At 45.3% G+C, this 27,110-nt stretch overlaps 3 protein-coding genes across 7 annotated transcripts; 2 read left to right on the forward strand and 1 right to left on the reverse strand.

The window, feature by feature from the left end:
- The first annotated feature begins 175 nt into the window (after positions 1-175).
- On the forward strand, positions 176-5,314 carry rps6kl1 (ribosomal protein S6 kinase-like 1). 4 transcript variants are annotated; one of them, XM_078089838.1, is made up of 13 exons: positions 205-305; positions 382-485; positions 969-1,079; positions 1,252-1,414; positions 1,607-1,731; positions 2,038-2,130; positions 2,228-2,275; positions 2,744-2,876; positions 2,972-4,390; positions 4,475-4,564; positions 4,725-4,807; positions 4,917-5,012; positions 5,108-5,314. In XM_078089838.1, the coding sequence occupies exons 4-13, from the start codon at positions 1,279-1,281 to the stop codon at positions 5,216-5,218; spliced, it is 2,334 nt and encodes a 777-aa protein (XP_077945964.1). In that variant the 5' UTR covers positions 205-305; positions 382-485; positions 969-1,079; positions 1,252-1,278; the 3' UTR covers positions 5,219-5,314. The 4 variants fall into 4 exon arrangements, with proteins under 4 accessions (XP_040055483.1, XP_077945964.1, XP_040055485.1 ...); XM_078089837.1 differs by having other exon boundaries at positions 216-305; positions 452-485; XM_040199549.2 differs by lacking the exon at positions 382-485 and having other exon boundaries at positions 176-305.
- Positions 5,315-5,612: 298 nt separating this feature from the next.
- On the reverse strand, positions 5,613-12,691 carry dlst (dihydrolipoamide S-succinyltransferase). Its single transcript, XM_040199556.2, has 15 exons — positions 12,528-12,691; positions 11,582-11,615; positions 11,444-11,483; positions 10,072-10,133; positions 9,916-9,990; positions 9,782-9,837; positions 9,366-9,474; positions 9,111-9,278; positions 8,864-8,949; positions 8,641-8,738; positions 7,263-7,393; positions 6,851-6,924; positions 6,668-6,751; positions 6,406-6,573; positions 5,613-6,247 (listed from the first exon to the last, which is right to left on the reverse strand). The coding sequence occupies exons 1-15, from the start codon at positions 12,588-12,590 to the stop codon at positions 6,113-6,115; spliced, it is 1,383 nt and encodes a 460-aa protein (XP_040055490.2). The 5' UTR covers positions 12,591-12,691; the 3' UTR covers positions 5,613-6,112.
- Positions 12,692-13,099: 408 nt separating this feature from the next.
- prox2 (prospero homeobox 2) lies at positions 13,100-21,846 on the forward strand. 2 transcript variants are annotated; one of them, XM_078089842.1, is made up of 5 exons: positions 13,100-13,379; positions 14,633-16,196; positions 17,961-18,071; positions 19,460-19,654; positions 21,037-21,846. In XM_078089842.1, the coding sequence occupies exons 2-5, from the start codon at positions 14,718-14,720 to the stop codon at positions 21,202-21,204; spliced, it is 1,953 nt and encodes a 650-aa protein (XP_077945968.1). In that variant the 5' UTR covers positions 13,100-13,379; positions 14,633-14,717; the 3' UTR covers positions 21,205-21,846. The 2 variants fall into 2 exon arrangements, with proteins under 2 accessions (XP_077945968.1, XP_077945969.1); XM_078089843.1 differs by having other exon boundaries at positions 13,371-13,533.
- Positions 21,847-27,110: the final 5,264 nt, after the last annotated feature.

Consider the following 27,110-nt stretch of genomic DNA (forward strand, 5'->3'; position numbering starts at 1 on the left):
AACACAATCCATTAGGGAAGGAGTCAACGGTTGAGTCAGTGTACAGGAAAAACAGTACTGTCTCTTTAACTCGACCAGCATCTGTCGGGATGAGAGGGGGGAAGTGAACGCCTTGTGTGAAACGGTACCCTAAAGTGACATCACGCTCAGCCAATCAGCAGCCTCGCCTGAGGTCCGTCCTCCTCCCCTGCTCCAGAGAGGAGTGGGTTCAGGCTGCTGAAGACAGGGCTGCTGCTGCTGCCGCTTGCTGATGCTGCTGCGGGTGGAGCGTCCAGGGCTAGCTCGCCTCCCGTCAAGTACAGGATGTGTGTATCTGTGTCTTTTTACTAAGCTATTTGTCCCATTTATTTGTCATTGTGATTTCAAACTCCTTTTCTATAGAAATGCATGTTGAGAAGATGGTGATGGAGGAGACTGAAGATGGCTTTGTGTGTTTCATAACACTCCTTAGATGATGTCGCCTCCATGCCTGTAGCCAGGATGAGGTGTGTGTGCGTGCGTGTTGTTTTTGTGTGATGTTGGTGGTTCAGGCTGTACCCAAATTCAGAGAATAGGAACATCATATTTTGCATTGATAGGAGGTTTTATAGTCACCATAAGTCTTCCCTGTCTGCCTGCTATTATAATTGTGTCATGTAAACATGAAATAGTTGCATATTATCTGAGTCTGCAGAGAATGAATTTCTTCCTCTAAAAATAATGGAATTCATGTACATCAGTGTTGATGGAATATTTGGGATTATACAGTGACATTTGGGTGTAATCTTTATTCTGCCACCATCCTCTAAAGATACAATACTACACAACTATCTGAGACACACAACAATGCGCCTCATTGCTCGTTGAGTCATCTGCTTGTCATCTGGGACGTTTGCAACTCAGCTTCTTTCCATCCATCAGAAGTAGTAGGAACAAGCTCGTACTCACTTCCTGTGCTGCAGGTTAACTCTTTGTTTGCACTGGCTCAGTTGACGATGCTTTTCCTCCTGAGCCGCGGTGTCACTCGGGGGAGACGCACACCGAGCCGAGAGACGACGGACAGAGATGTTTCCCGTTGTTCGTAAGACTGGGGAGCAAAGGTGAGGCCACAGAGCAGCCACTGAGCAGCGGCGGTGAGACTCACTTACGGCGACGTACGGTGTAGTTTCAGTTTCTAGTTTAACAAGACGGCTCGTCTACACCGGCCGTACGTCTGAACGAGGTCCATCTTAATCAACACGTCATGTCTAACTCTCTCTGCGCCGTGCTTAGGCCCACCTGGTCCAAAACAAGGCAGCGATGGCAAAGAGAGATTACCTGGTGGAGGCGGCCAAGCAGATCCGCATGGCATTGGACAGCGAGGTCAATGAGGACTACGAGGCGTCCTTCAGTTACTACAAGAACGGGGTGGACCTGCTGCTGAATGGGGTTCAGCGTAAGTGGACAACAGTTGGCATGTGATACTTTGAATGGGGAAAATGACGAGGCACGTTTGCGCTAGACATGTGACGGGAACATGTGGACAAAAGTAAAAATAAAAACAGGAAGTGACGAACCAGAGTATAAACACACATTTCCGAGCTTGCCAGACACCCTCCTTTTCTCATACGATTGAACTGTTTTATAGTGGATCCAAACAAGGAACGTCGGGAGGCTGTGAAAAGGAAGACAACCCAGTATCTGAAGAGGGCTGAAGAAATCTTCATTACACATCTGCAGGACAACTTGGGGAAGGGAAGCTCTCATTTAGGGGTAAGACAATCTGTCATCCCTTTACAAAGAAAACTACATCTTCTTGTCTTTTATTCGCTATGAGGCATGTCTAGTGTTCACATGCGTCTGCCGTTGGTTGAATCAGCATTCCTAGCTTGTATTCTTTGAGTTGGAAGACAAGAGGGCACATCCTCCATTGTTTCTTACATTCGATGAAAAATGTTCAGTGCCTTTCTGTCTCACACAAGGACGTTTTTATCTCAAACGCCGTGAGAAAAACACGCCGTGAGTTGCTTTGTCCTTCATTGTTCTGTTGCGGACGTCTCGCCTGGCTTTCATCACCAGGGTTACAGCAGCCTGAGATTCCGTCCAATCAGACACTTGAGCTCACCTGTGGAGGATCTGGAGATGTGTAAGGTGGTCGGAGTGACTGATAAGGTGGGACTGTAACACTAACTACCTTTCTGTTTCCATATCACGGTTGCCTTTGTGTATGGACACTCATTGACGTTACAATATGTTTTAATTCTAATAGGTCCTGATTGTTCAGAGTATGGTCAACAAGGAGACATTTGTTGTTAAGGTGAGTATTGAGTTTCCTTGAGAAAAAACTCCCATCATGGTGCCTTCCTCTGTGTTCTAATGCATCTAAATTAAAGACACGGCCATATGTCTACATATAGCGATCCACTAAAAGGCGGAGATGTTTTGGGGGGTTGTTGCCGAGCAGAAAGCCAGTACTTATATCCCAGGGCCGGCCGGTTGACAGGAGCTCTGTGCATCCTGTCTCCCTGAGTATCATGCTGCATTGATCTGCCTGAAAGCTTTCCCCGTTTTAGCCAGTGCAAGTGCACCTCAAATTTCAGCAACATGGATTGTTGGAGACATGGAAACAGGCAGTAATCTCAAAGGCGGCGACCCGTGCTTCATTTTCTGTTTGTTTTTTTGACCAACTTTTGATTAATTTGCCTATTTATTTCATATGAACATGTGTATTTTTTTAACAGACCAGTCATCGCGTGTTTGTGCATGTGTGTGTGTGTTCTTGCAGAGTCTGGTAAAGTCGAGTTGGGAGAGCAGAGATCTGCCAACCATCATTCCTCAGGGGGTTCCATATATGGTTAAGCTGCTAAGATATTATGTCAGCGAGGATGCCGTGTACCTGCATCTTGAGCACCTCAAAGGTGAGCAGCTCACAACTGCTCTGTCCTCAGTGGGATTTTAAGCAGTACATTTGCTCTAATGTCTCATCTCATCATCTGCTCCTCTTGTCCCGTAGGTGGGAGGCTCTTCTCCAAGCTGCACAAGTTGAGGAACGAGAAGGCCAAGGAACACCCGGAATGTATCACCTCTGGCCAACCTAGCATCAAGCTGAAGACCAGCTACACCTCACCGACGATCAGCACGGACTACCGGCGCAACAGCGGCGCGAGCCCAGGAGGGCTCCCGGAGAAAGCAAGCGACGAGAGCCCCGGCGACGACTTCCCCACCTCGTGGGATGAGACTCAGCAGCGGCTGGAGAGCTGCGGGACTCACACCTACATCGAGGAGACGGGCTGTCTGCAGAACACGCGTTCCGCGGCGTCCTTTCGTAACAAGCTTGATCGGCTGACTCTGACCTCTGGCCCGGCGAGGACACAGGTCGACACCCGCATCCACCCGCCGGCCCCGAGTTTGTGCTTGCTCTCCGGCGAACCTCAGGAACAGCCCGCTCTTCCTCTGTCTTGCTCTCGCGTCAGTCAAGCCCTCGATGTCATGTCAGAACTCCATAAAAACAAAGCTGCGTTGGGACTGACGGAGTGCAGCTCTGAGTTTGAAGTGGCCTGGAAGGTTGCGGACCCGGTGCATAACGGCGTACAAACCAACCCCTATGCAGTGAGCAACAGCACGCCAGGACAAACTCCACCTCGCACAAATCAGACCTTATTTGTAAAAGCAGGATCACCAAAAAGTGGAAGCGATGTTTTGAGTTCGTCCCCTGCCATTTTGCATCTTCCTCTCTATTGCCAAACCCAGATACGCGGCAGGGCATCGTGGGATACCAACGGCTCACACCTAGGACCCGTTTCGACCGGGTACTCGGCGGACGTGGTGACGGACTCAAAAAGAGACGGCAACAGTCCCACCACGGAGGAGAGGAATGGCATGGTGGTCATCAGGAGCACAGACAGAGCAGTCTTCTCCGACCACACAGACGCGTCAGAAAGCTCCGGCCCTTTGCCTTTTGCTTCCCTCTGCCACGGCGTTGCAGGGAAACAGGGGGCCCTCTCGGGGGCGAAGTTCAAAGTGGAAACACATTCCGGCGGGACGAGGGAGGGTGTAGAGGAGGCCTGCGAATTGCTGTGTCCTGGAGATGAGGTGGCGTCGGGAAAAGAGCGATCGTTTGCGGGCTGGTCCAGCCCCAACGGAGCCTCGTACCACATGGGGAGTGAGGACGTGGACGATTTCCTTAAATCAGAAGGATCAGAGGGGCAGGGAGATGACCAGGACATAGAGGTGGATGGCTGGTGCCACCTGCCTCGGTTCCCCGTGAAGTCCTCCAGGCCTACGGGTAAGGGCACGGCGACCTGCTGGGGGCTTCCAGAGGCGGAAGTGCGCGTCTGGGCGGCTCAGATTCTCCTGGCCTTGGAGAGTCTACATCAGCAGGGCGTCCTTTGTCGGGACCTCAACCCTAAAAACGTTCTGCTCACTAGCAACGGTGAGTCCATCAAATACCTCCGAATGATTTCATGTGGAAAACTGCAGTGCTTTAGTTTTTATTTAAAATGTGATGTTTTCACAGGAAAGGTGTGCTTGACGTTCTTCGGACAGTGGAGTGAGGTTCAGTCAGAGATCAGCTCCAAAGCCATGGAACAGATGTACTGTGCTCCGGGTAAAGATTTGCATTACTGTAAACTGAAACCAGTGGGTGTTGCGTGCTGTGTGCTGCCACCTGGTGGTGAGATTAAGTTCGAGCCATTTTACACCGAAGAAGATAGATATGGAGACATCATTGTACGAACACAACTAAACAGTTTATTGCATGTGGACAGAAATCGGGGGCGTGTCCAGGGTGACGGAGGCCTGTGATTGGTGGAGCCTCGGCGCTTTGTTGTTTGAACTCTTAACAGGAATGGTAAGTGAAGGCGTTGTGCGCAACTTTTTTTTTTTTTTTCGCTCCATTCCTGCACATTTGCGGCATCGGGTTCGAGGGTTGTCACACTTTGCGCGTACTGTGCCAACAGCCACTGTGGCAGCTCCACCCAGCAGGGATCCATTCGCACACCCAGCTGATCATCCCCAACCACCTGAGCGCGGCAGCTGCGTCTCTTCTGACGGAGGTTTTCCTTCTTTTAATTATAACACTTTTAATTGTAACACACACACACACACAGTGTGATCTAAATGTCACACTCTCCATTGTGCCGCTTCGCAGTTGCTTCAGTTCGATGCCGGCTACCGCTTGGGGTCCGGAGGCGGAGGCGTGAGCGACATCAAGTGTCACCCGTTCTTCAGCGGTGTCTCCTGGAAGGCTTTGAGCTGCTAGCGGGACCTCTCATGTGGCCTCAAGGGACAGAACATTGTGTCCCCCCCCCCCCCCCCCGTTTTCCCCAAGAATCACAATAAAAACGGACCATCACTTGGGAGACTCTTGTGATTTTTTTTAATAAAGGTATTATCACCATGCATGGAAGCTGACAACATATTAGAATGTTTGGACCGTCAGCCATTAAATATTGTCAATAATAAGAAATAAATTGTTTAATTCATGGTTGAGGTGTTTGTGTGCAAATGCTCATTAAGCTAATAGACCAGTTGAGAATTTAAATCCCACACTACAAACACCTTAGTAAGACAACTACTTCAAACAGTTTGTGCTACGGTCAATTGCTGAACATTGACATTGTCAAAATAAGAATAACCATAAAATCAACAAAAGCGAAAGGCGAACAGTTTTTATTGTTCAAAACTTTCTTAAATAATCTTTCTTACACAACATAAAGAGAATTTCTTATTTTTTGTGAAACAGATGGAATAAATCATCAAAAGATTTTCGCTTTGGACATTTTAAAACAGTGTTTCTTGGTTTCAGACCCAACATGTTTTCATTGTTCTTCTCAACCAAAATTATCAAATGATCCGGCGTAGTTTATCTTCATGTTGGTCATTCATCTCACAATAAATTGAGATACCATAAAATGATACATGGTGAATGAGTAATAGAATATAATTTTTGATCTACAGACCAGAACCAGAGCCCGACATCGTCCCACAGCAGCACCGACCCCGTTATATCCCTGCCAGCTTAACAAATCCCCAATGCACGACTCAGCTTTTTTTCCCCTAGTTAACCAATACAACAATACATAAACTGCAGTCACATGTTCATCAGTCGGGGACAGACACCGTTTGTTTGGTTGGGCCTGGAGTGCACAAGGATTTACATGTCAAGGAGCAGCACCCTGGGGTCCTCCACCACAGACTTGATCTTGCGCAGGAAAAGGACAGCCTCTCTTCCATCGATCAGTCGATGGTCGTACGTCAGGGCGACGTACATCATGGGACGGATCTCCACCTAACCAAGAGGAAATTAAAGATTAGAGGCGCACACACACACGAGTGAATACTAAATGGTTGATTAGCAAACACAGCGTAAAGACCACGAGGAGCTACTCTCTTGCTAAATACAACAGATTATTTTGTCTATTGTATGTATTTGCACGTTTAACAAACCTTGCCACCAACTGCCACAGGCCTGTCAAATATTCCATGCATGCCTAGAATAGCAGACTGCGGTGGATTGATTATAGGTGTGCCGAACATGGACCCGAACACGCCGCCATTGCTGATGGTGAAAGTTCCTCCGTCCATGTCTTCAACAGCCAGCTCATTCTTACGGGCCTACGAACACATAATGAGGAAATGTCAGGATTAAGAAAAAGAAATAGCTACAAACAACTCTAAATCTGTCATCACACTCACTGAAGATTATTACCTTTTCTCCCAACAAATTGATGGCCTTCTCGATATCAGTAAAATTCATTCCATCCACGCTTCGGATTATAGGAACCACCAGACCCTGAGAGAGAAGTTGCATGACTGAATGCTTTGCCCTTCACATTAGGGACAAGTGGGCTAACAAGCACTTTAGCATTACAACATAATGCACTTGTCTCACCTTTGGCGTTGCCACGGCAACACTGATGTCGACGTAGTCCCTGTACACAATCTCTTTGGTTGTGTCATCAATAACTGAAAAAAGAAAAAGGGTAGAACAATTACATATGCAGCTTATATCTGTAAATCACTATATTTCCACAGAGATTAAGTTCCTTTTCATGTGTGCGGTTTTTCTGCATGCAGCAGAAGCCTCCCCCACTCCCCTTCATTGAGGGCTATGTTTATAGGTCATGGTGGTCGAAAAGAAATAAATAAGTTGGTGTTGGTTTTGAGGTCTGGCAGTAAAACGGACTGAAACTAACATCTTTTTTTTCACCACAGACTCTTGCAGGAACTTGTAGCCAGTCGTGCAAAGAAAAAGTCAAAGTGCCACCACAAAGTAACGTTTCTCAGTCTGCGGAGGTCTATACCAGCATTGACAGCAGGTTGGTCAGCGAGCGCGTGGGCAGCAGCTTTCACAAACGCAGACATGAAGCCCAACTTGATGTTGTGTTTTTTCAGGAAGGCATCTTTGTAAGTCTTCCTCATCTCTGTGATGTTGCTGCAATGAAATCAACCAAAGAATACAGAAACACATAGATCAATCGAATGTGGGACTTCGATGATGGTAGTTATGAAAAAGAATCGACGGGCCTTGAAGACTTGTATGACACATTCATACAAAATATGGGAAGTACAGATGTGAAATTCAAAAGGCCAATGATGTGTGACAATAGCTTTGGAGAGATCAACTAAGCTGGTTACCGCTTTGCAAAAACAAATGTTTTCATGAATGATGACTGAAAACCACCTATGGCATGTATTAACTGTATCGTAACAGTGTTGTGAAAGATCCAGGTCACAATCTCAAATCAGCAGGTATTTTTGTGGCATAAAAGAACGCTGTTACAGAGCGTGGTGAATTAAAGCTATTGAAATCGGCCCTCTAATCGTTTCATCATTGCTCATTTTTCTCGTATATCGCTCGCTTTTTTTTAATTGTTTGTTTTCCTGTCTCTAACCCTGTTGAAGCTCTAGGGTTTCTCCGCTAACATAATTAGCCCCTCCCAAGACACAGACTCTCCGAGAAAGGAGAGAAGAAGCGATAAAAATCTTCACTTTCTAGAGCCTGTAAATCTTATTGGGCTGTCATAAAAGCCCATATCGGTTGAGGCAGCTCTTCCACTCAGAGCGCAGGTCTCTGTGGGCCCCTACAGATGCTCCAGCCTCCTGCTCTGACCAGCTCCTTCGGCTCCAGATGAGCCCTAGCATGGGAAGTCTTGCTCCAGACCGTCAATGTCAATCTAATTAGGATACATAGAAAACCCTGAATAGCCGAAAGCCGACACCACACATTTGCGGGGAAAAGAAATCCTCAAAGTGTCCTCTTCAGCACAGGGGGCAAGAGCGGACAATAACATTTCCTTGTAAATTAATAAAACCCGTTTTAACAATTCTTATCTTCGTTTTAGATGGAATTACCACCAAATATTTACATTCTAGTGTTTAAGAGGATATCAGGTTTCAAAAAGCTTTTCCCATTTGTCAGTTTTCAATCTATAACCATTTGTGCAAGTGTTGCTCGGGCCTTTAATGTACACTATGTAAAGTGTATACAAACTGCTTACAAACATGTTGATAGGCATTTAAACAGATTTGGACCGTACACTCTACGAGGTCTTTTCTTTTTGCCCGTTCAATGGCTCCAATTTGCATGTTGTGGATGTACGTGGAGTACATTTCACATTTGTTATCTAGAATAGCATTGAGGGCTCAATTATGTAGGTCAACTAATTTAGAATTTCCTACCTCATATCGACCTCATTAAACGTCGTCAACATAGCGCAGGTGTTTTGGGCTTCCTTCAGTCTCTGGGCAATTCTAAGCCTCATGCGGTTCATCTTAACCTAAAACAAAAAAAATAGAATGATCAGATTCAGTCAAAAGCTCCCAACTAAAAAACAACAACTTTAAAAGTCGTGGAGAAACTCTTCAATGTTATTTGGGTGTTGTGGGGATTTTTGCACTCTACCCTGCTCTCCGTCCTGGCTCCTTTAGCCCCTCCCTCAGCTTGAGCCGCTGGCGCAGCTGGAGCGGCAGTGGGCTTGATGGCTGAAACTATGAGAAAGACGACGAAGCGCTTAGTCGACTTCAGTTCAGTGGAAGCGGTGAAAGCCTTTGGCTAAAATGATTAATCATGTAAGCTGGAGGTCAAGAGCACAGATGTCACGCAAAACAGTTCTCACATGACACGGCCCGTCTGTCTAGTGACAACTAACCTGGTTTGGTGTCCATAGCATGTGCTGGCACAGGTGGCACAGGGGGCATAGCGGTGGGAATGGGGCCCACAGATGAGGGGGGAGGAGGCGGAGTAGCAGAAGGTGGCGGAGAGGCTGCAGCGGCCGGGGCCTCGGCTTTTGGAGCTCCTGCAGCTTTAGGAGCACCAGCTGAAGGTACAGAGGTGAACAGTAAGGATAGGCGGATGCTTTAGAGAAGCATCTTAATTAACATCCTAAAAATATAATATGTAAGACCTCCTTTCCGAAGCGTAAAGAGCGCTGTTCCGCTCTCGACCTTCCCTCCATCAGGGACCAAAAGCTCCTCGATCACCCCGGCAACAGGAGAGGGAACCTGCACTGACGTCTTAAGGCAGAAAAATAGATTTTGTGTTAAAAGAAAAGTAAATACTGCCAGGTGCCTAAATAATGAATGACGAAATGGATTCACGCTTAAACTTGGTCTCAAGTTCAATGTCTTTGTTACAGTTTTAGAAATGACCAATTTATAAAAGAAAATAATTACATTTTGTCAGCATTGACTTGCACATTTTCTCAGTCACCCAAGCAACGACAAACGTACATTTCTACTGGGTAAAGAGGAATACTATTTGGAAGAATAATTACCCCAAACACATGTGAATTTGTATCACATTTAACATTTATATTATTACCTTATCAGTCTCGATCTCACACACCACCTCATCTTCAGAGACGGTGTCTCCAACAGCTGTGAGTAGAAAGTTTAATTTTATTGTCTGAGAGCAAACTGACAACCTTTTGATCAGCTTAAAGTAGAAAGAGTTACCTTTCTCCCACCTCACATCCCCCTCTGTGACCGATTCTGCAAACGCCGGGGTCCTTACTGTGACAACTTCATCTCCTGGAAACAAACAAAAGTCAAATGTATTGCTTCACTCCACACACAGGTGCAGATATGAAAGGCAAGTGGGCTAAAACATACTGTAGGCTGCAGTCGTCCTAAAGTACTGGATTTGGAAGACGCTGGACCGGGGATCAGATTTTCTGAAAAAATAAGAAATTTAAAATAAATAAACTTAATTTACAGTCTAAAAACATGACGGATTCAGATGTGGCTTGTGTGTATGGGACATCTGGACACGTTATATACCCATAATGCCATTGAAACGCATCCTTTCCCTAGGTTTATCCTCTTGTGTTGCATTACAACCTGTCATCTAAATGGATTTTTGTTTGGATTTTCTGCAAATGGACCTACACACAAAAGTGGAAAATGGTGAGGTAGAATTGGCATGTTTATTTTTATTGTGATAACAAAATAGAGGAGTGTGCTATGTATTTACCCCCACTGCTTTGAGGTCTCCAAATATGATCTTGTGCTTCCAATCACCTTCACACAATTAGTCAAATAAAGTCCACATATGTGTGTGCGTGATGCATCTTATGTATTTTATATGGATATTCAAACACACATACACACATGCAACCACCATCACCTGTCAAACCACTAAGCAGCACCATGAAGATCAAGGAGCTCTCCAAATAGGTCACAGACAGAATTTGGGGGAAATAGAAACCAGGGTTGGGTTATGATAAAACCATTGGCTTTAAAAAAAAAAAAAAAAGGCTCTTCTGTGAAGTTCTTCCAAGAGTGGTCACATCACCAATTAATTGCCCCACTGCAATGACCCGTTTGGTGGTTTACCCTCCCTTAGCAGGTTTGTTGTAGTGTCACATTATATTCATTTTTTTAAAACCCAGTGGTGCACTGTGCTTTCTGCACTGTTGCAGATTTTGTACAACCCACCCATGAACTTTTCTGCAAAGCTGTTGACCTGTTCTGAAGGCTCCTTGGTCTTCATGGTGCTGCTCTCTTAGTCGTGTTACAGGCTCTATGGCCTCGCAGAACAGGTGTGTGTGTACATATACTGGGATCACACACAGACAGACTTGATCAAAATAAGTAGGTGGCTGCTGAAGGTAATTTGTGGTGACAGAACGTATTTTGAGATTTCCCAGCAAAGGCGCAGAATATATTTGCACACACTTTTTATTATTTTTCTCACTACACCAATTTTGACTATTTTGTGTAGCTCTACATTAGATCAAATCAAACTAAATCAACAAGGTTGAGATGCAACAACTAGCAAAACAAGCAAGGATGGTTAATACATTTGCAAGGCACTGCAGTCTAAATCCTAATCAAATTTATGACCCTTTGAGAGTGAGTGTCGGCACCTGAGGGACTGAAGACCGTCCATGACCTTCTCCAGATCTACGTTGAGAGTTTAAATTCTGATCCTAAACATTGTTGTCCCTTTAAAGAGTTTTTTTTAATAGGTTAATATACTTACACATTGTTGTTTAAAGTTATAGCATGGCTAGCTGATAGAGCTGTAAGACAAACGCAGGGACATCAAGTTAAATTCTTGCAGCACGACAATCACAGATTGAGATTAATGACTTTAAACTTGAACAGTGACAACACATACCTGCCGTGGCCTGACGGGCGAATGCATTATTCCCCTGTGACAAGATACAGTAGAGGATTACAAAACGTCTTCAACTTTTAAATATGAAGCAAATAGCTCAATGTCTAGAACATTGACATCAAGAACAGTTGTAAGAAATAACATGTGACACTTTGCATGAAAGGCAATGGGAGTCAAAAAGAGGCTTGGGGTGAAAGGTCACGTCTACGAGCTCAAATATGACTTTAGTCAGGATCAATATATTTGTCCGCCACACACGGGTTTTTGCGGTTTTACAGTAAGACGCACGAGAAAATACATAATCATTTTAAATAATGTTTTAGCAGATAACGTCACATAAACAGCTGAATAATTTAACCGTTCGTCCTAACTTTAACGTTAATCTGACTGACAAGTACTTTGTGACAAGTTCCAAGCTTTACAAACACTTTACTTTGCACCCTCAACAATGCATATTTACAAAAATACATCAACATATGACTTCCGCATTAAGTTTGCTAAAATGTTCCGTGTTGATTTTCCGAATTACCACAACATGACCTCAACATGACAGCTAGGAGCTCCTAGCTAACCTGTCCGTTCATTTAGCTACTAGTTAGCACCTGCTAGCCTGCTAGCCTCGTATAATTGTGTAGGTTTGTTTTAACTGACAATGGACAAGATACTTTGAGTCAAATACCTTTAACATTCATGTCATTAAGCGAGACCAGGGGCCCAGAAAGGGAAACGCCTTTTTAACTATCACACCGACAGCACCAGCACTCGTGAAGGGAAGTGTCACACTGTCCTTGGCTTACAATGTTACGGCCCGACCGTGGCCTAATGCTAATGCTAATGCTAGCTCCGATAGAGCCGCGCACATAGCTTCGCCTCTTCGGGCAGCCGAAGGACGCGAAGAGTCCTGTCGTTGTGGCGACGGACCATCGTTTACTTGCATGTCGCCTACCTGACGGATGGCGGAGAGGGAACGGCCGAAATTTCTGGTGAGACACCGGCTATGGGATAACATGATGGCTGTGTGACAGCAGCCTGTCAGCGGAAAGGATCTCCGGTCACAGCGACAAGCCGGAAGAAGCTGGGAAACATCGTGGGATAAACCAAGTGCGGAGGGGGGGGGGGGGGTCATTATGGTCCCGTCTGAATCCCTCCAGACGAACAGTGGACACTAAAGAATCCAAATTCTCAAAACTTAAAATAATTATTTATCCACTTTTACAGGCTACAGAGAACAGACAGAATAGAATATGAGTTTTCAAAGCTAACATTTCAGAAGTTTTATGGCATTAACTTCAACCCGAGGGTGTACATGATACATCCTTAACATTACATTTTTTTACAATTTACATTTTATTTATCATTTAACGTGATTCCTTTAGTTTGAACTCGTAATGCTTTTTTTGTGCTTACTAAAAATGACTGGTTCAAGGATTGCAACATTAGTTTATATTGATTTGTGTAAGCCTGCGTGTACAACCACAATCAGAACTACTGACCCATCAATATCTCCCAGTCGCCTCAATTGTAATTTTCTACATTTCAATGGGCTTCAATCTGTCCGTTTCGGATCCCCCCTCCACCCCCCTTTTCAACCGCTGTGAGTAGTCTTTCACTCCAACAGCTGACAGACATGTTCCTCCTCTTGACACACTATATGCGGGTGATGCGCGTCCACCTCGTTGCCTTTGCACGTGGCCACGCCCCGCCTCCGTCCGGTGCCTCCGACTCTCCTCTCGTCTCCCGCGGTGCACCCGACAGTCTGCGCAGGCCGTCAGCGCGGCACCACGTCGAGGCGCAACAGGTAAGGTCCCGTCTGTGAGTGTGGATGATGTACGTGCACCCCTGAAGCTCGCACCACTTCAAAAAATTCATCACTTTTGGCGTTTTTTTGTGTTTTATGAAACTCCCACGCGTGTTTTAACAGCCTGCAGCTGAGAATTACAATCTAATGTTTGGTGAGTTGTTTTTAGTTTCAAGTTATCAAGGGTTTATTGAATTGTTCAGTTTTTTAATTTTTTAAAATAGTTTCTAAATTTGTTTTCAAATAAAAAAATAATAATTTCTCCAGTAAACATTTGCTTATTAAACATTTTTCCACAACAAGTAACTGCATGTTATACTTAAAGGCAATTTTGAAACTGCGAAGAAGAGTAAAGAATACACTGGAATTAATCATATACTGTTCACAGTTAATAGGGCAATTTAAAGTACAAACTTTGCTTCATGGGGTATAATTTTTAATTAAATCAAAAGAAAGAGTAGACTTAGTTAATTGATGTAGAATCCACTGACAGAGAAATAAAAATGGTATATTGTCTTTTTCAACTTCATCTGTTTGGATCATTCAACTCATGTGAACATATTAGCTAAAGAAAAAACGTAAAAGGAATGAAAATGAAATAAGTGACCATCAGAGCTTTTGTCTGTTTCTTACTAAGATCATCTTTTGATAATTCCTCTAGATGCCTCGCAGAAAAAAGCTTTTCATGATACTCCTGTAAATAATGTACACACAGCCGTTTCTGGTCCGCGGTGATCTATTGCTTTCAGAAGCTGTAATTTGTGAATTATAAAGGTGGTTCTTTTATCCTTTGTGTTGTCCGTTATTACAACCCCGAGATGAAATAACACAAAATAACGCACTCCCTTATTGCGTAAGATTGAGGATTCATTTTTTCTCTCTTTTTTCTTCTTCAAGAGCTCAACAAATAATGTAGTATTCTTTCTGTCATATGTAATTTTAATTCTGTTTTTTCTTGTTAAGTCGAAGTGTAATTTAAGGTTTTCTAAAGAGACATCTATTAAATTAATCTGATCGTTACTCAACAGAATGTATTTCTTTTTAAAGCAGAAAGAGACGTTACAGGATATTACATCACTGTTTATTTAAATGCCACTTTTCAAAAACAGGCATATAGACTAATAAGATTCAAAACATTAAATAAACAATTTAAGAAATACACATACAGAAATTAAGAACAATAATGTGGTAGAGCATTTAAAAAACATTTCTGTTCATCATCTTAATTGTGTTTTGGATTTCTGTTTTTTCAGATTATTGCATTTCATTACACTGACTGTGCAGCCGAAAGCAAGTTTTTCTCACTGAGCCTGAAGCTCCGCATTGCCGGCGAGAAAGATGCACAACTCCAGCGAAGGCTGCCTGGACGACGACAAACCCGACGTCATGCTGCCCTGCTTCCGAAGAAACATGTACGAGGAGCCTCTCGCCCTGTACTCCAACGGATCCATCATCTCCCAACTCCGCAAGACAATCCACAACAAGCGGGCACTAGATGAAAGCCTTTTCTACCTTTCCAGCTCCACTGCCGCCGACTCCGGTCAGGAGGACCAGTGCAGCGTCTCCTCAAAGGACAGCACGGTGGAAGCTCAGTCTCCCAGTGCCCACGTCGCTACTGGAGCCAGCGCGGAGGCAGAGCATCCCGTGCCGGACCACCTGCAGGCCAAGAGGGCCCGAGTGGAGAACATTATCAGGGTCATGGCGGGCTCTCCCAACAGCAGGCAGCATGGAGACAGCGAGAGGTCCGACACAGACGCCAGAGAGGCCAGAGAGGCATACAGGGAGAACAAACGCAAGCAGCGGTTGCCCCAGCATCAGGAACACAGTGCAGCAGGACCGGCAAACAGAAGACCCGGAAGCAGCAGCAGCAGCAGTGACAACAACTGCAACACCAAGGACGAGGAGTGTCACAAGCTGAAGGAGCAGCTCCACAGCATGCAAAGGCTCCTGCGTCAGCTCCAGGAGAAGTTCCTTCAAGTCTACAACCAAGAAGACCCCGAACACAACGGCGGGGACGAGGCAGAAGTCGCTGTTGATGTAAGCACTGAAGACGAGTTGGACAGGAAGAACAGCAGAGTGACTGCAGAGTGCGAGGACCGAATGAAAGCACAGAGTAATGTGTCACACCAGAGGGAAAGTCCGAACCTGCAGGAAGCCCTGAAGAAGGAGCTCTCCAGGGCCGTGAATGACTGCGTGGACAGGGTGTTCAAGAAGGTGTCCTCCACGGGGCTGGATCTGTCCCCCCAGCAGCGCATGTGCTCGTCTCCAGAGGTCAGCGCGGGTGCAGACGGGAAGAGCCAGCGGGCCGGCTCCACACAGGAACAGCCCCAGGACCAGGAGGCGGCGGCGAAACCCCGCTCTTTGGAGTACTATCAAAGTTCCGAGGCGCATAGCCCGCAGGACCAGACGGAGGCGCTGTCGCTGGTGGTCCGCAAGCCGGCCGTGGCCCCCCTGAGCTCAGTCACCCCGACCGTGAAGAGGCCCTACCCCGTGCACCAGACGCCGTTTCAGTTCAACTACAGCACCCCTCTGCACGACAGTCAGATCCTAGAGCATCTCCTTAAGTACGGGCCCCATTCCAACTTTGGGGTTCTCCCTTGCATGCCCCCGTCAATGGACAGGACCTCCCCAGACTCGGTGGACCTGCCCTGGGACACCATCGCCATGAGGTCCAAGGTGACACCCGGCCACCTGGGCCACCACGCTCGCGCCTCGGCCCTGGGGGCGGTGACGGTGGACAACCTGTGTCTCCCTCACGTCAAGATCGAGTGCGGCGAACTGCAGGGCATGGCGGAGCGAAACCCCTACATGTCCCTCAACATATCCTTTCGTTTAAAAAAGAAATCGCTTGAGGGAAAGCGCCTTCGGGTTGTGCCCTTTCCTAATGCAGGATATAGAAATATAATGTTTAATAATGACAACAAAATATTATTTATATTTTCTTCTAATATGTAGGTGAAAATGCAGTGACTTGAAAAACAACTGTAAAAATACAAAGCAGCTATTTTTAAATGATTACATTTTATATACCTTTATTTAGTTATTAAAAATTGACTTTTGCAGTGAGACACTTGTCACATCATAATATTCTATAGCATGGTTTGTTTAATAATATCTCAGACGTAGTATATTCTTTCTTTTTATTATATACAAATCCTTATATTCCAGCTCTTCTATTCAAACAATGGCTGGTTGGGCTTTAATGCAGCACGGGCAGTGCTGCAATAACTTCAAGGAGAATTTTTTCTTTGATCTAGCTAACCCCATAGAAAATTATAGCGTCTTCTTTAATCTGAGCAGAGTAATGACTTTAAGTTTAGAAAAAGACAAATAAAAAGGAATACAAGGCTTTGATAAGAATTGCCAGGAACAAAAGCCAATTTTTCAAAGGCAGAGAAAGCATCGGTTTCTGTTTTAGGAAGCGTCGTTTTTTTTTCAGACTTGAAAAGGTGGATCTATTTCTCCATCATCAGAGTGATAGGGGTGCATCTAAAAGGTCACATCTGAGTGCTGGTGGAAGCCAACAGTGCCTCCCAACCATAACACTTGAGCTCTTGTCTTGAGCATTTGTTGTTGGATACCTTTGTCAGAATGTACATGATTGAAATAGAGTGCAAGATAACAGTTTTTAAGCCTACAAGAAAATCCCTCTGGGAGAAGTTGTTCTGTTCTACAGGGTGAGAATGCGTTATTTCTTTTTTTTTAGCGCGTGTTTGCTGACATTCATATCAGATCATTTCTGCATTGCATCATTCGTCGTCTAGATTAATTGAAATAAATAATCCCTTCACCGTCGGCCTTTGTAAGGTAAATCATCCTAAAATGTTGCCTCTCTTGTTGCGACGCATTAGATGAAACTATTATGTGGTGCCTCTCAGATTCGCTTTATCTTTACAGAGCAAAGAGCTCCGCTTCTCTTTGAACAATACCACATAAATCTTTCATCCCAACTTCCATATTTCAAAGGTAGGCTCCCCTAATAAATGTATGACGTGGTGACCTGACGGGGAAATATTATGACCTAAGGCGGGGTGGTGGACTACAGAGGAAATGCTCCTGAGCATCAGAGAGAAGCTTGAGAAGGTGTTGAATTCATTGTTGATTTTTGAGGAAATATCGGTCCATGTGGAAATTGCACACTGTTTGTTTTTATAAAATGACCACTAACTGTGAATCTGTAACCTTTTACTTTTTTGTCACGTTTAGCAAATTTCCTATTTCCCGAAAAAAGAAAATACAGTGCCATATGTCTTCTTTAAATCAACTTAATTATATCAGAAAATCGACTCCTTTTTTCCCCAAAAACATTTCAAAACAAGCTGCCTTAACTGCCAGGCATGAAGTGCTTCTCGCTCTAATTAAAAATCCCTAATCTAATTCGTAATTCTGTTTTGCCAATAAGCACATGTTAGGGTCATTATTGACTCCCTGGTTAATGCCGAGCTGTTCTTTGGGGAAATTCAATTTAGCTGAAGATCGAGGCAACACAATACTCCGGTCTGCTGCCACTGCGCACAGAACTTGATGCTGTGTCTGCTGTATTTAGTTCTTTTTTTTTTTTGTTGCCTTAACTTCAATGTGAACATCCAGGAGGGCCTCACCCCGAGCCATCTGAAGAAGGCAAAGCTGATGTTCTTCTACACCCGCTACCCCAGCTCCAATGTGCTGAAAACCTTCTTCCCCGATGTCAAGGTAATTTCTTTACATTTTTTTTTTACCAGGTCAACAACCCGCAGGATTGTTTGTCCCGTGTTTAACTCCCCGGCATCGACTTGTCAGTGTGTGTTTGGGACGGAAAAATCAGCAGTGTGTCGGAGGAGAGAAACAAAAAACGCAGAGGGTTTAAATAGCAAAGCCGCTGAGCTGCTAGTATGTCCTGGGGGGAGGGGGGGGGGGGGGGGGGGGGCAGAGGGAGATACGGGGGCATTCTCTCTTTAAAAAAAAGCCACTCCAGTCAGCAAATGGAGTGACAAAGGACTCTGTAGGCAAGGCATTGCTATTGAGTGTCAACAGAGAGTTGGTATTAGACTTGTGCGGCAGCAACCAGGCGGCGTTGAGCCGGCCCTAAACACAACATCCTGTGTGTTTTGGCCTTGGGCTCGTGTCACGCCTCCTCCTCTATCTCCTCTTTTTGTCTTCTCTCTCTTGTCTCCCCATCTGTCTCTCTGTTTCCCGTCGTTGGCTCTTCTCATAAATCAGATTCATCTCCGCTTCCTTTGCTTTTAGTCTTTTCCAGTAATGTCACAAACTCCCAATGCTCTTGTCGAGTTTCTCCTTCCATCCCCTATTCCATCGGCTCTCCTTCCACCGCGGGTCCTGGGCTTCTCGGAGCCAGTGCGGGCCCCTGCCTCTCAATCTGCCCTGACCCCCGGGGGGTCAGGGGGGGTCATGGGTTGGGGAGGGGGAAAGCTGTTGCTGCAGCTCTGCGGACGTCTCCTCCTTGCTTACAATCCCGCGGTGGGAAGTGGCGGCGAACAAAAGAGCACCTAATCCCAGTGTCTGATTCCATCCTATCAGCCCGAGTCAACGAGAGGGAAGCTTCCTTCTGTCCTTACGCCGCCGCTTTCTCACCCAGCGCACCAGAGAGAAGAAGCGTCTTTGATGCCGGCGCAGCCCTTGGGCATTTTTTCCTGTCTTTCTGGATGAGGAGATAGAATAACAAGTCTAATACCAAGACTGAGTTTAGAAACACAGAGCCCCGACAGACGTTTTTTCACCCTGGACATTGGTGGGAAAAGCTCAGAGCATTTAACGTCACGTAGAGCGACAGACCATTTGCTGCCATTTGGCCCTACGGGTACAAATGATGGGGTTCAGTCAATTATGGAACGGGAGGCGGCAGTTAATTATTTTCTAAATGAAAAGCATTCATATTTTTTAAATTTCTGCTCTAATTGATGTCTGAAATTGAATTGCATATATCTTTTGTCTTAAAAAGGAAGATCCCTGCTTTCATTTCCCTTAAGGTCAGAAAAGCCCTTTTCGAAGCTGACGGGGATTCATTGCTTTGCTCAAGGACAATCTATTTGGACAGATTTCCACAAATTTGTAGATTGTATATATGTTTTTTCTCTCTCCAGTTCAACCGCTGCATCACCTCTCAGCTCATCAAATGGTTCAGCAACTTCAGGGAGTTCTACTACATCCAGATGGAGAAGTTTGCCCGGCAGGCCATCGTCGACGGCATCAGCGATGTGAAAGACATGACGGTCAGCAGGGACTCAGAGCTGTTCCGGGCACTGAACATGCATTACAATAAAGCCAACGACTTCCACGTAAGTGTTTAGTCATTCCACCTCTATGTGGCCGGTTGTGTTTGCTTTCGTCGAGATGATTCTGACCTGCTGAGCTCGTGCATTCCGTATGTACAATGTGTGCAACGGATGAACCGGGTTTCCTTAAACCAAAGGAACATATTTAAACTTTTATTCTTCATCCACCACACATTTCACATTGGTGAACATCCCTTTATTTTCCTTCTGGCAGCCAGATTGATTTCTCATTGGTGTCAGTTCGGTGGGAACCCACAGCCACTAGCCGATGAGCTTAGCTTAGCATAAAGACTGGAAGCAGGGGGAAACAGCTAGCCCACCGAGGGCGACAAAACCCTCTAAAATATTTATTAAACGTTTTTACATTTCGTAGCGGTTGTTCAGAAAAACATGTTGAATTCTTTGTTTCCTCTTCAAATCAAAATAGAGATATGAAGCTTTTAATCAGGGGGGCTGCGGGGGTGCGTATAGTGAGAGTGGAAGCAAGAGCGTGTTTTACAAAACCTCCAACTCTTCATCCACAACGTTGTCGTTGACGCATTCTTCACGGCAGTTTCCGACCCGCCGAAGTGCGTCCTCCTGTCACCGCGCAGTGACCTGCGTGTCACACCGCACCTGTGGCTGGCCGGGCCTCCGCGGCCATTATCTAAACTCCAGAGTGACGCTTTATCAAACTGTGGGAAGAGGAAGCCGCAAAATCCCACTAAAACAACTCAGGATTAGAGGACCGGCACGCCTGAGCGAGACTGAGATTGCTACTGATGCGGAATGCTGAGAAAGACGCTGTGGATTCCGAGGGAGAAGGCCGTTTGGTGGGAATGGGATGGGAGCGTTGTCTTTACCTTGGGACCAAGACATTCCTTTCCCAGGGCTGCTTTTGTGGCAGGAGATGAGGGGAAAGAAAAATAACTTGTGCCAACAACTGCTGTGTTAACTGGTCAGCGGATGGGAATCGAGGTCCGCAGGGCGGTTTTCTCCCAGCATCCCTCCTGTCTGGTGGGTTCTTACGGACGCCGCTGTAGTTATAGGCCCTAATCACAGGTTTATACCCAATCGTGTTAAACTGAGTTATTTTAATCTTCTGATCGGGATTCACACTGATGCTTTGTTGACGGACCCTGACAGCAAAGAAAGCCCAGAGTAGTTAGGTTAGGTTTAAGAAAACTAGACTCGCTAATGAAAGAGGCATCCAAATGATGGCAGCATTGCATTTATTGTATTTGTTCAGAGAACAAAGACACAAACTCGAGACACGTCTTTCGAGATACATTGTTCAGTACGCTCGAAACACAACATCACAACCAGCATTTTTTTAAGTCATTAAAATAGGATTTTACCTGGATTGATTCACCTAATTGGGTTTGCACTTTTTCCCTTTTTTCCAGGTTCCAGACAGATTCCTGGAGGTCTCTGAGGTCACCCTGCATGAGTTTTACACGGCCATTTCTGCAGCCAAAGATTCAGACCCCTCTTGGAAGAAGGCCATATACAAGGTGATCTGTAAACTGGACAGTGACGTCCCGGAGGAGTTCAAGACATCTTCCTATTTATAGGCGGATGAGTGGATACTTATAACATTGAAGGAACATTTAGTCACTAACAATTCCAGAATCCTCCTTTCTTGTAGTGCTTTTTAGTGAGGTGAGCTGTAGATGTTGGATAATTAATCATTTTTGTATTTGTAAAAACACACACATACGCATTGTTTTCGATATAATAAGTTTTAAAATGCTGTATGTTGTACTTTTACAAACAACCAATTGTTGTAAAACATTAATGCGCCTGTGGTTTATTCTATGGTTAAGTGTTGTACTTGTATAATCTGCCTCAACGCATTTAGAGAGTTGCTGAGTTTGTAGGTGTGTAAAAACGTGTTATCATGACGCCAGCCTAGCCGGGTTTAGCTGAACTGGAAGAGGGATTTTTTTAGGGGGGAATTACGATCAGTATTAGTTTGCTTTTGGCTCATTTTTATTTCAGAGCTGTGTGTTCTGTACATGTGCTGATGTTTTGATGTTGCATAGTTCTACAATTCTATAATCATGTTGTAAAATGTGCATGTGGAAATAATGCAAGCGACTGTTGTGGGTTTTATTATCTTGTATAAAAGTTCATGTAAGGTACGATCGTTTTCAGATATTTCGCTCATCGACACTGTACTGGATGATTATTAAAATGAAATATGCACTAAATTATAATATACATTCTGTGTGTTATGGTTCCCTCTGATGATGCTCTCACATATTTCAACATTTAAAGAAAACAAACACAGTAAAAGCTTTGTTTTTTTGTTGCAATGGTTTAACTCTCCCTGTGAAAATACCGCGAGCCAGTGCCGTGCCCCTAAGGTGCCTCTAATCCACGTCCAGCAGCCAGCAGTTTAAATGCCCCCCAAACTATGCCGTTCACATTGTTCACCGAAGCCAATTCAAGTCAACTTTCTAAGGCCTGCATTCATTGTGTGGCTGGTGCGGATGCGGACAACTGCCATGTCTTAAAAACCGCCACAATGCATTCCCTCCTCATGACTAACGCCCGAGGTGACCTCATATCACAGTTTGTGCCACCGAAGCAAAATTCCACAAACCCGTTGACTCTTTTCTTCTCTTTCTTGTCGGTCTGCTCGTCCGGCACCGGATTTTGCGGATATAAACCACAAAAAATCGCAGGAGTGAATTAAATGCGATGAATTCGAATTCGTTGTATCGTGAATGAACCGCGTTAATGTTTCCGGCACATTTAAAACCGTTATTTTGCGTTTGCATTTTAGAACAAAAGCAACAAGGTGCCTTTGAAATAATGAGAATACAGACGGGAATGCACAACAAAGTTGGCCACTTTTACAAACGTACCTTGTTTCTTATCACTAGACTACATTGTCAGTGCGCAAAACCAAACATTTAATAGGAAAAGCAATTAGGCACCCAAGCACCAATTACATCAGAAATGATAACATTAAGGAAATTAAAACAATAGTTGAATTGGTTGATGACAAAGACTGGAGACAATAAACCCCACTAATCTTTTAATAGATATTTCTTTTCAATTAGATCTGTCTTCTTCAGTAAATTGATTTACATTCTCTAACGCAATTAAAAATGCCTCTGGTAGAACCAAAGTGCTTTAATCAAATTAATTTGTTGTGTAACATTTTCGGAACAAGACTTGGTGACCTCTGATATGATGAAAGAAAACAAGTGAAATGCCTTCAGTCTGTTCCACTGCCTCTGGCTGACAAGGCTTCAACTCAAACGGGCAATATGAAATTATGTTCTCTACGGTCAAAGATAAAACACAGTAATGAAGATGAAATGAAAAGTGAAAGGCGACAGAAAATCTCAAACAAACACCGTGTTGGAACAGATGCGTCGTGTCGAGCTTTTGACATCTTTAAAATGAACATTCCAATTGAACAGTTTTTAAAGGAAGCCTTTAGTTTTTTTTCAGTCGCACACTGACGGAGAGCAAATTAATTGACACCAATCGCTTAGTTCTGGTAGTTAAACAGAGTAACAGCATCATCTAGTGAGTCTCTGCTGTAGTGCACACAGCTCGGACGGCCTCGCACTGCCACGCGCTTTGCTGTCGACAAACTGTTTGGATTTGACATTCTAGCCAATCGCTGGTCTTCTTTCACCATTAAATCAATTTTAAATCAGCTATTAAATACCATCGGATTCAGTACGAGAGTCTCCACAGAGAGGCGCACTTGTCGCTGTGCAGAGAAGGGAACTAGTTTCTTCCTCCCAGCCAGAACTTCAGGGAAGCGAAAAATATTTCATAATTGTCAACATCGTATTTTTTATACATTTGAGGTTTAAAAAAAGCGTGACAACGTGTGTGTGTGTGTGTGTGTGTGTGGTGTGACATTAATAACTGAGCGTCTCCTCAACAGGGTCCTGGAGAGACTGAGGCAGGATCAAACACCCCTGAGCTGCAGACAAAAGCAGCTGGGAGACTGGGGGGGGGCGGGGGGGGGGGGGGGGGGGGCGCGTTGGGACGGTTGCTCTGTTTAATCTCCCACTCACAGCTCTGGGAGGGCGCAGGGAGCAGTGGGGAGTGCAACTTGAGAATGGAGACCGCTGACTTTAGGCTGCCCTTCAGACAATCACTTCTTGGTGTAGTTTGGTGTGATCACCAGTAAATCTTTATTAATTTTAATTGGAGCCCCCATTTAAAAGAGCAATTAAAGCGGATTAATCGAGCCCATCCCGTATAATGTCTTCTGTTAATTAGTTTGTCAGCACTGTTTTAATATCGCTTAATGACTTCATATTTCAGGGATGACATTAAAGGGATGCTGAAGGAAAAGAAATGGCCTTATCACAATGCGCTGCTTTAATGGGAGATGTCCCCCACCAGTGGGCAAGGTCAGGCCCCGGGGCCCCGCTGGGGAGGAAGAGGCTTCGGGGTGGCACAACAGCAGCCGCCTGCAGGGACACGGTGCCGTATTCACACTGCCACGTAGTCCGTGCTGTACAGAAGCTCTGCACCGCTCACACAGTCTACTAATCATTCTGGGAGAACTTTTAATGGAGAACTGTCGAATTCCTTTTTTTTGTGCCCTTTTTCCTTGTCTATTTCGGAGGATGATGGGAAAGTTCAGGGAAAACAGATGGAGAACAAAACGACTCAAAACTCTCAGGTCAGAATCCCCAGAATGTTTCATCACACCAATTGCACTGCAGGCAAGCAAGCAAGCCAACGCAATACTGCGCAGCGTTTAAAACCGTAATACCTTCAAATCAACGCTGACTGACAAAGCAGTGGTTTATGAAATGGGTGCAATGCACCCCGGCATTACCGCAGGGATAATCCAAGAGTGCATCCGTAATCAGCAATCAGCTACACCGTCTGTGGCTGGCAAACTGTGGCATGCTTGAAAAAAAGAGCTCAGATTCAGTCTCTCCTTTTCAATTTCCAAAAACCGACAACTTGGTGTGACGCACGTCGATTCTGGGTGATTCAGAACGTCAGAACAATATTACTGCACTTCGTGCTAAATTCAGTCCATGTTCGTTGTATACCTTCTACCGAGATATTCGTTTTGTGGGTTTGTTTAAATAGATTCTGTAATGTAATAATAGATTCAAACAAACATGCATGATGTCATTCTAAATTTAAAGGGTGTCCGTGCACGGGAGACAGGAACATGTTGTTCAGGAAAACAAAGCTGAACTTTCCCACCTTTACCTTTACCTGTTATGCTGTGATTACTCCCTTTGATGAAATACCAGATGTTTAACAGAAGCATGCTCCCCTCGCAGCTGACACTGAGCCAAAGGTGGCCCCGGCAAGCAAGAAGTTGCTAAAAACCAACAGCACATCCTCCTTATTGCAGCCCTGGCTGGCGCGCATCCCTGCTAATTTGAGTGTGCCCTCGCACCTCCACTCATCTCAGCAGATTCATAAATCTCATTCCCATTATCCCGCTAATTAGCCGGGATTACAGGAGCATGTAATGCCCCCGCTTCCCGATAGATTGATTGGAGGACGGTCTCTTTGTTTTGAAATCACTTCCTGATTGATGTACAGAGCCCTAGTTTGCAATTGTAATGGCCCAGATGTTAACAATCAAATGCGTTTCCGCTCCAGGAAGTAACAGTCTGTCATGGAAGAGGGGCCAGCCGAGCGTGTAACGACACATCACGGGAGTGTGGGGTAGGAGGGGCGACGGAGGAAGAGGGTGGAGGGATGAGGGGGGGTTGCTACTGAGGAAGGGCATACTGTCCATGCCAATACATCCATCTGACGTGCTTTGGGTGGCTTTTGGTAGAAAACAAATTGTTGGCTCTCTGGTGCTTTATTCTTATCTGTATTTTTTTTTTTATTGCCCAAACTGGCCCTTTAATTGTTCTTAAAGGAAGGCCTCTGAAAGGCCCCTCCCTAGTTTGGTCATTGTAATTAGAGGGGCCGGTTAAAGGCTCACATGAAACAGCCTTTGAAAAGCCATCCTCTCTGCAAACAGCAGAGGGCACTATTGTCTAACCAAACTGACTCCTTTGTTTTCCTCTTCATTTTTTTTTTTTTTTTACCCATCATCAATAAATCACTTTCCCAGATAGTTAATGGATATAGAAGCAGATCATGAGTGAGCTATCTGCGGGGTGATAATTTAAGTGAAGATCCCCGCACTGATTGCGCAGAAAGGTTATTTATTTCAACAATAATGCAGGACAAAGAGGGAATCTGGGCGAGATTACCAGCTAGGCTACGCTACAGTGCTCATCTCCAATGGAGCAGCGTGTAAATTGGGTTCACTTTCCCCAATGAAAATACAGACTGCAGTTTATTTCAACTTTATGCACATGGAAGTCTGTGCTTCCCTGTCAAGGGTGGCTGGGGACGGAGAGAGATGGCGGTTCATGTGAGGGGAGGGTGGGCTTAGTCCTTGAAAAATGCCCCTTTTGTCCCTGAGTCTCTGGATGGCTGAACTATTAAGGTATGGTCCCCTGTCCGCCTGTTTCCACTCTCCTCTAATTCTAAGCGCAACAAGGAAATGATCGGAAGCATGTCGGCCTGAATAATGGACGGAATAAGCACGCGCTCCTAAATGGGACTCGGGTGAACTCTTTGTTTCTGCCTTTGTGTGCGTGTTTGTGTGCGCGCATGTTGTGCACACAGTGGAGCTGGCCGCTATTGATTGACTGTGTTGGTGGAGAGCCTTAGGGCACAGAAGCCAGCTCGGCACAGATACTCCAGTTCTCCCCTCATGCAGAAAAATGCATGATTAAGGCCCAACCGACATGTCTAAAACGTCCTGGAGAGAGAAGAGGAAATAGCTCCATATGCTGCCCCATGTGGTCACGGCATCCTGAAAGTATGGCGCGGCTCACTGTCTGATTCGGCACCACTTCCAAAAAGCCACCGACCACCAGGCTCCACAAACAATGCACTAGTAAACACACGCCGCGGGCCTAGCATTGGAATTTAAAAGCCGCGGAGTTCAAGTCTCGGCTCACTTTTAGTGGCGCACTTTTTACATGTCTGTCATGCTGCGGGCTTTCAACCGTGCTGTCAGCCAAGATGTGACACGGATCCAATGCTGTGTGAGATATAACCATTGGGTAAAGGATTGGAGCCCCTGAGCTGCATGATAAGCACTGTCAACGAGACATAACATATGTATCTATGCTGTGCTTTGCCTAACGCTCCAGCAAGCTGTGCTTGACTTCACCTGGGGTGGCAGGTGAATCCCTCCCGCTTCGTGCCACAGCTCAGGACTGACAGGATCAAAGCAGCAGTGGTTGAAAAACGGGGACAGAGAAAGACCGGGGTGTCTTCAGGACTCTGAGGTGGGGACTCTTCAAGGGTGGGGGCGGGGGGCGGGGGGCGGGGGGGTGTCTACCCCCAGATGGGCCTCCCGATAGTCAGACTCCTTCCTCAGGGTGATGGAAGCTAAGCAGCCCTCTCAATGCATGCGGCCTTCCATCCAGATGGGTGGATCACAGGTCAAATC

Source organism: Gasterosteus aculeatus, chromosome 15, assembly GCF_964276395.1.
Source record: "Gasterosteus aculeatus chromosome 15, fGasAcu3.hap1.1, whole genome shotgun sequence".
Classification (NCBI taxonomy): domain Eukaryota; kingdom Metazoa; phylum Chordata; class Actinopteri; order Perciformes; family Gasterosteidae; genus Gasterosteus; species Gasterosteus aculeatus.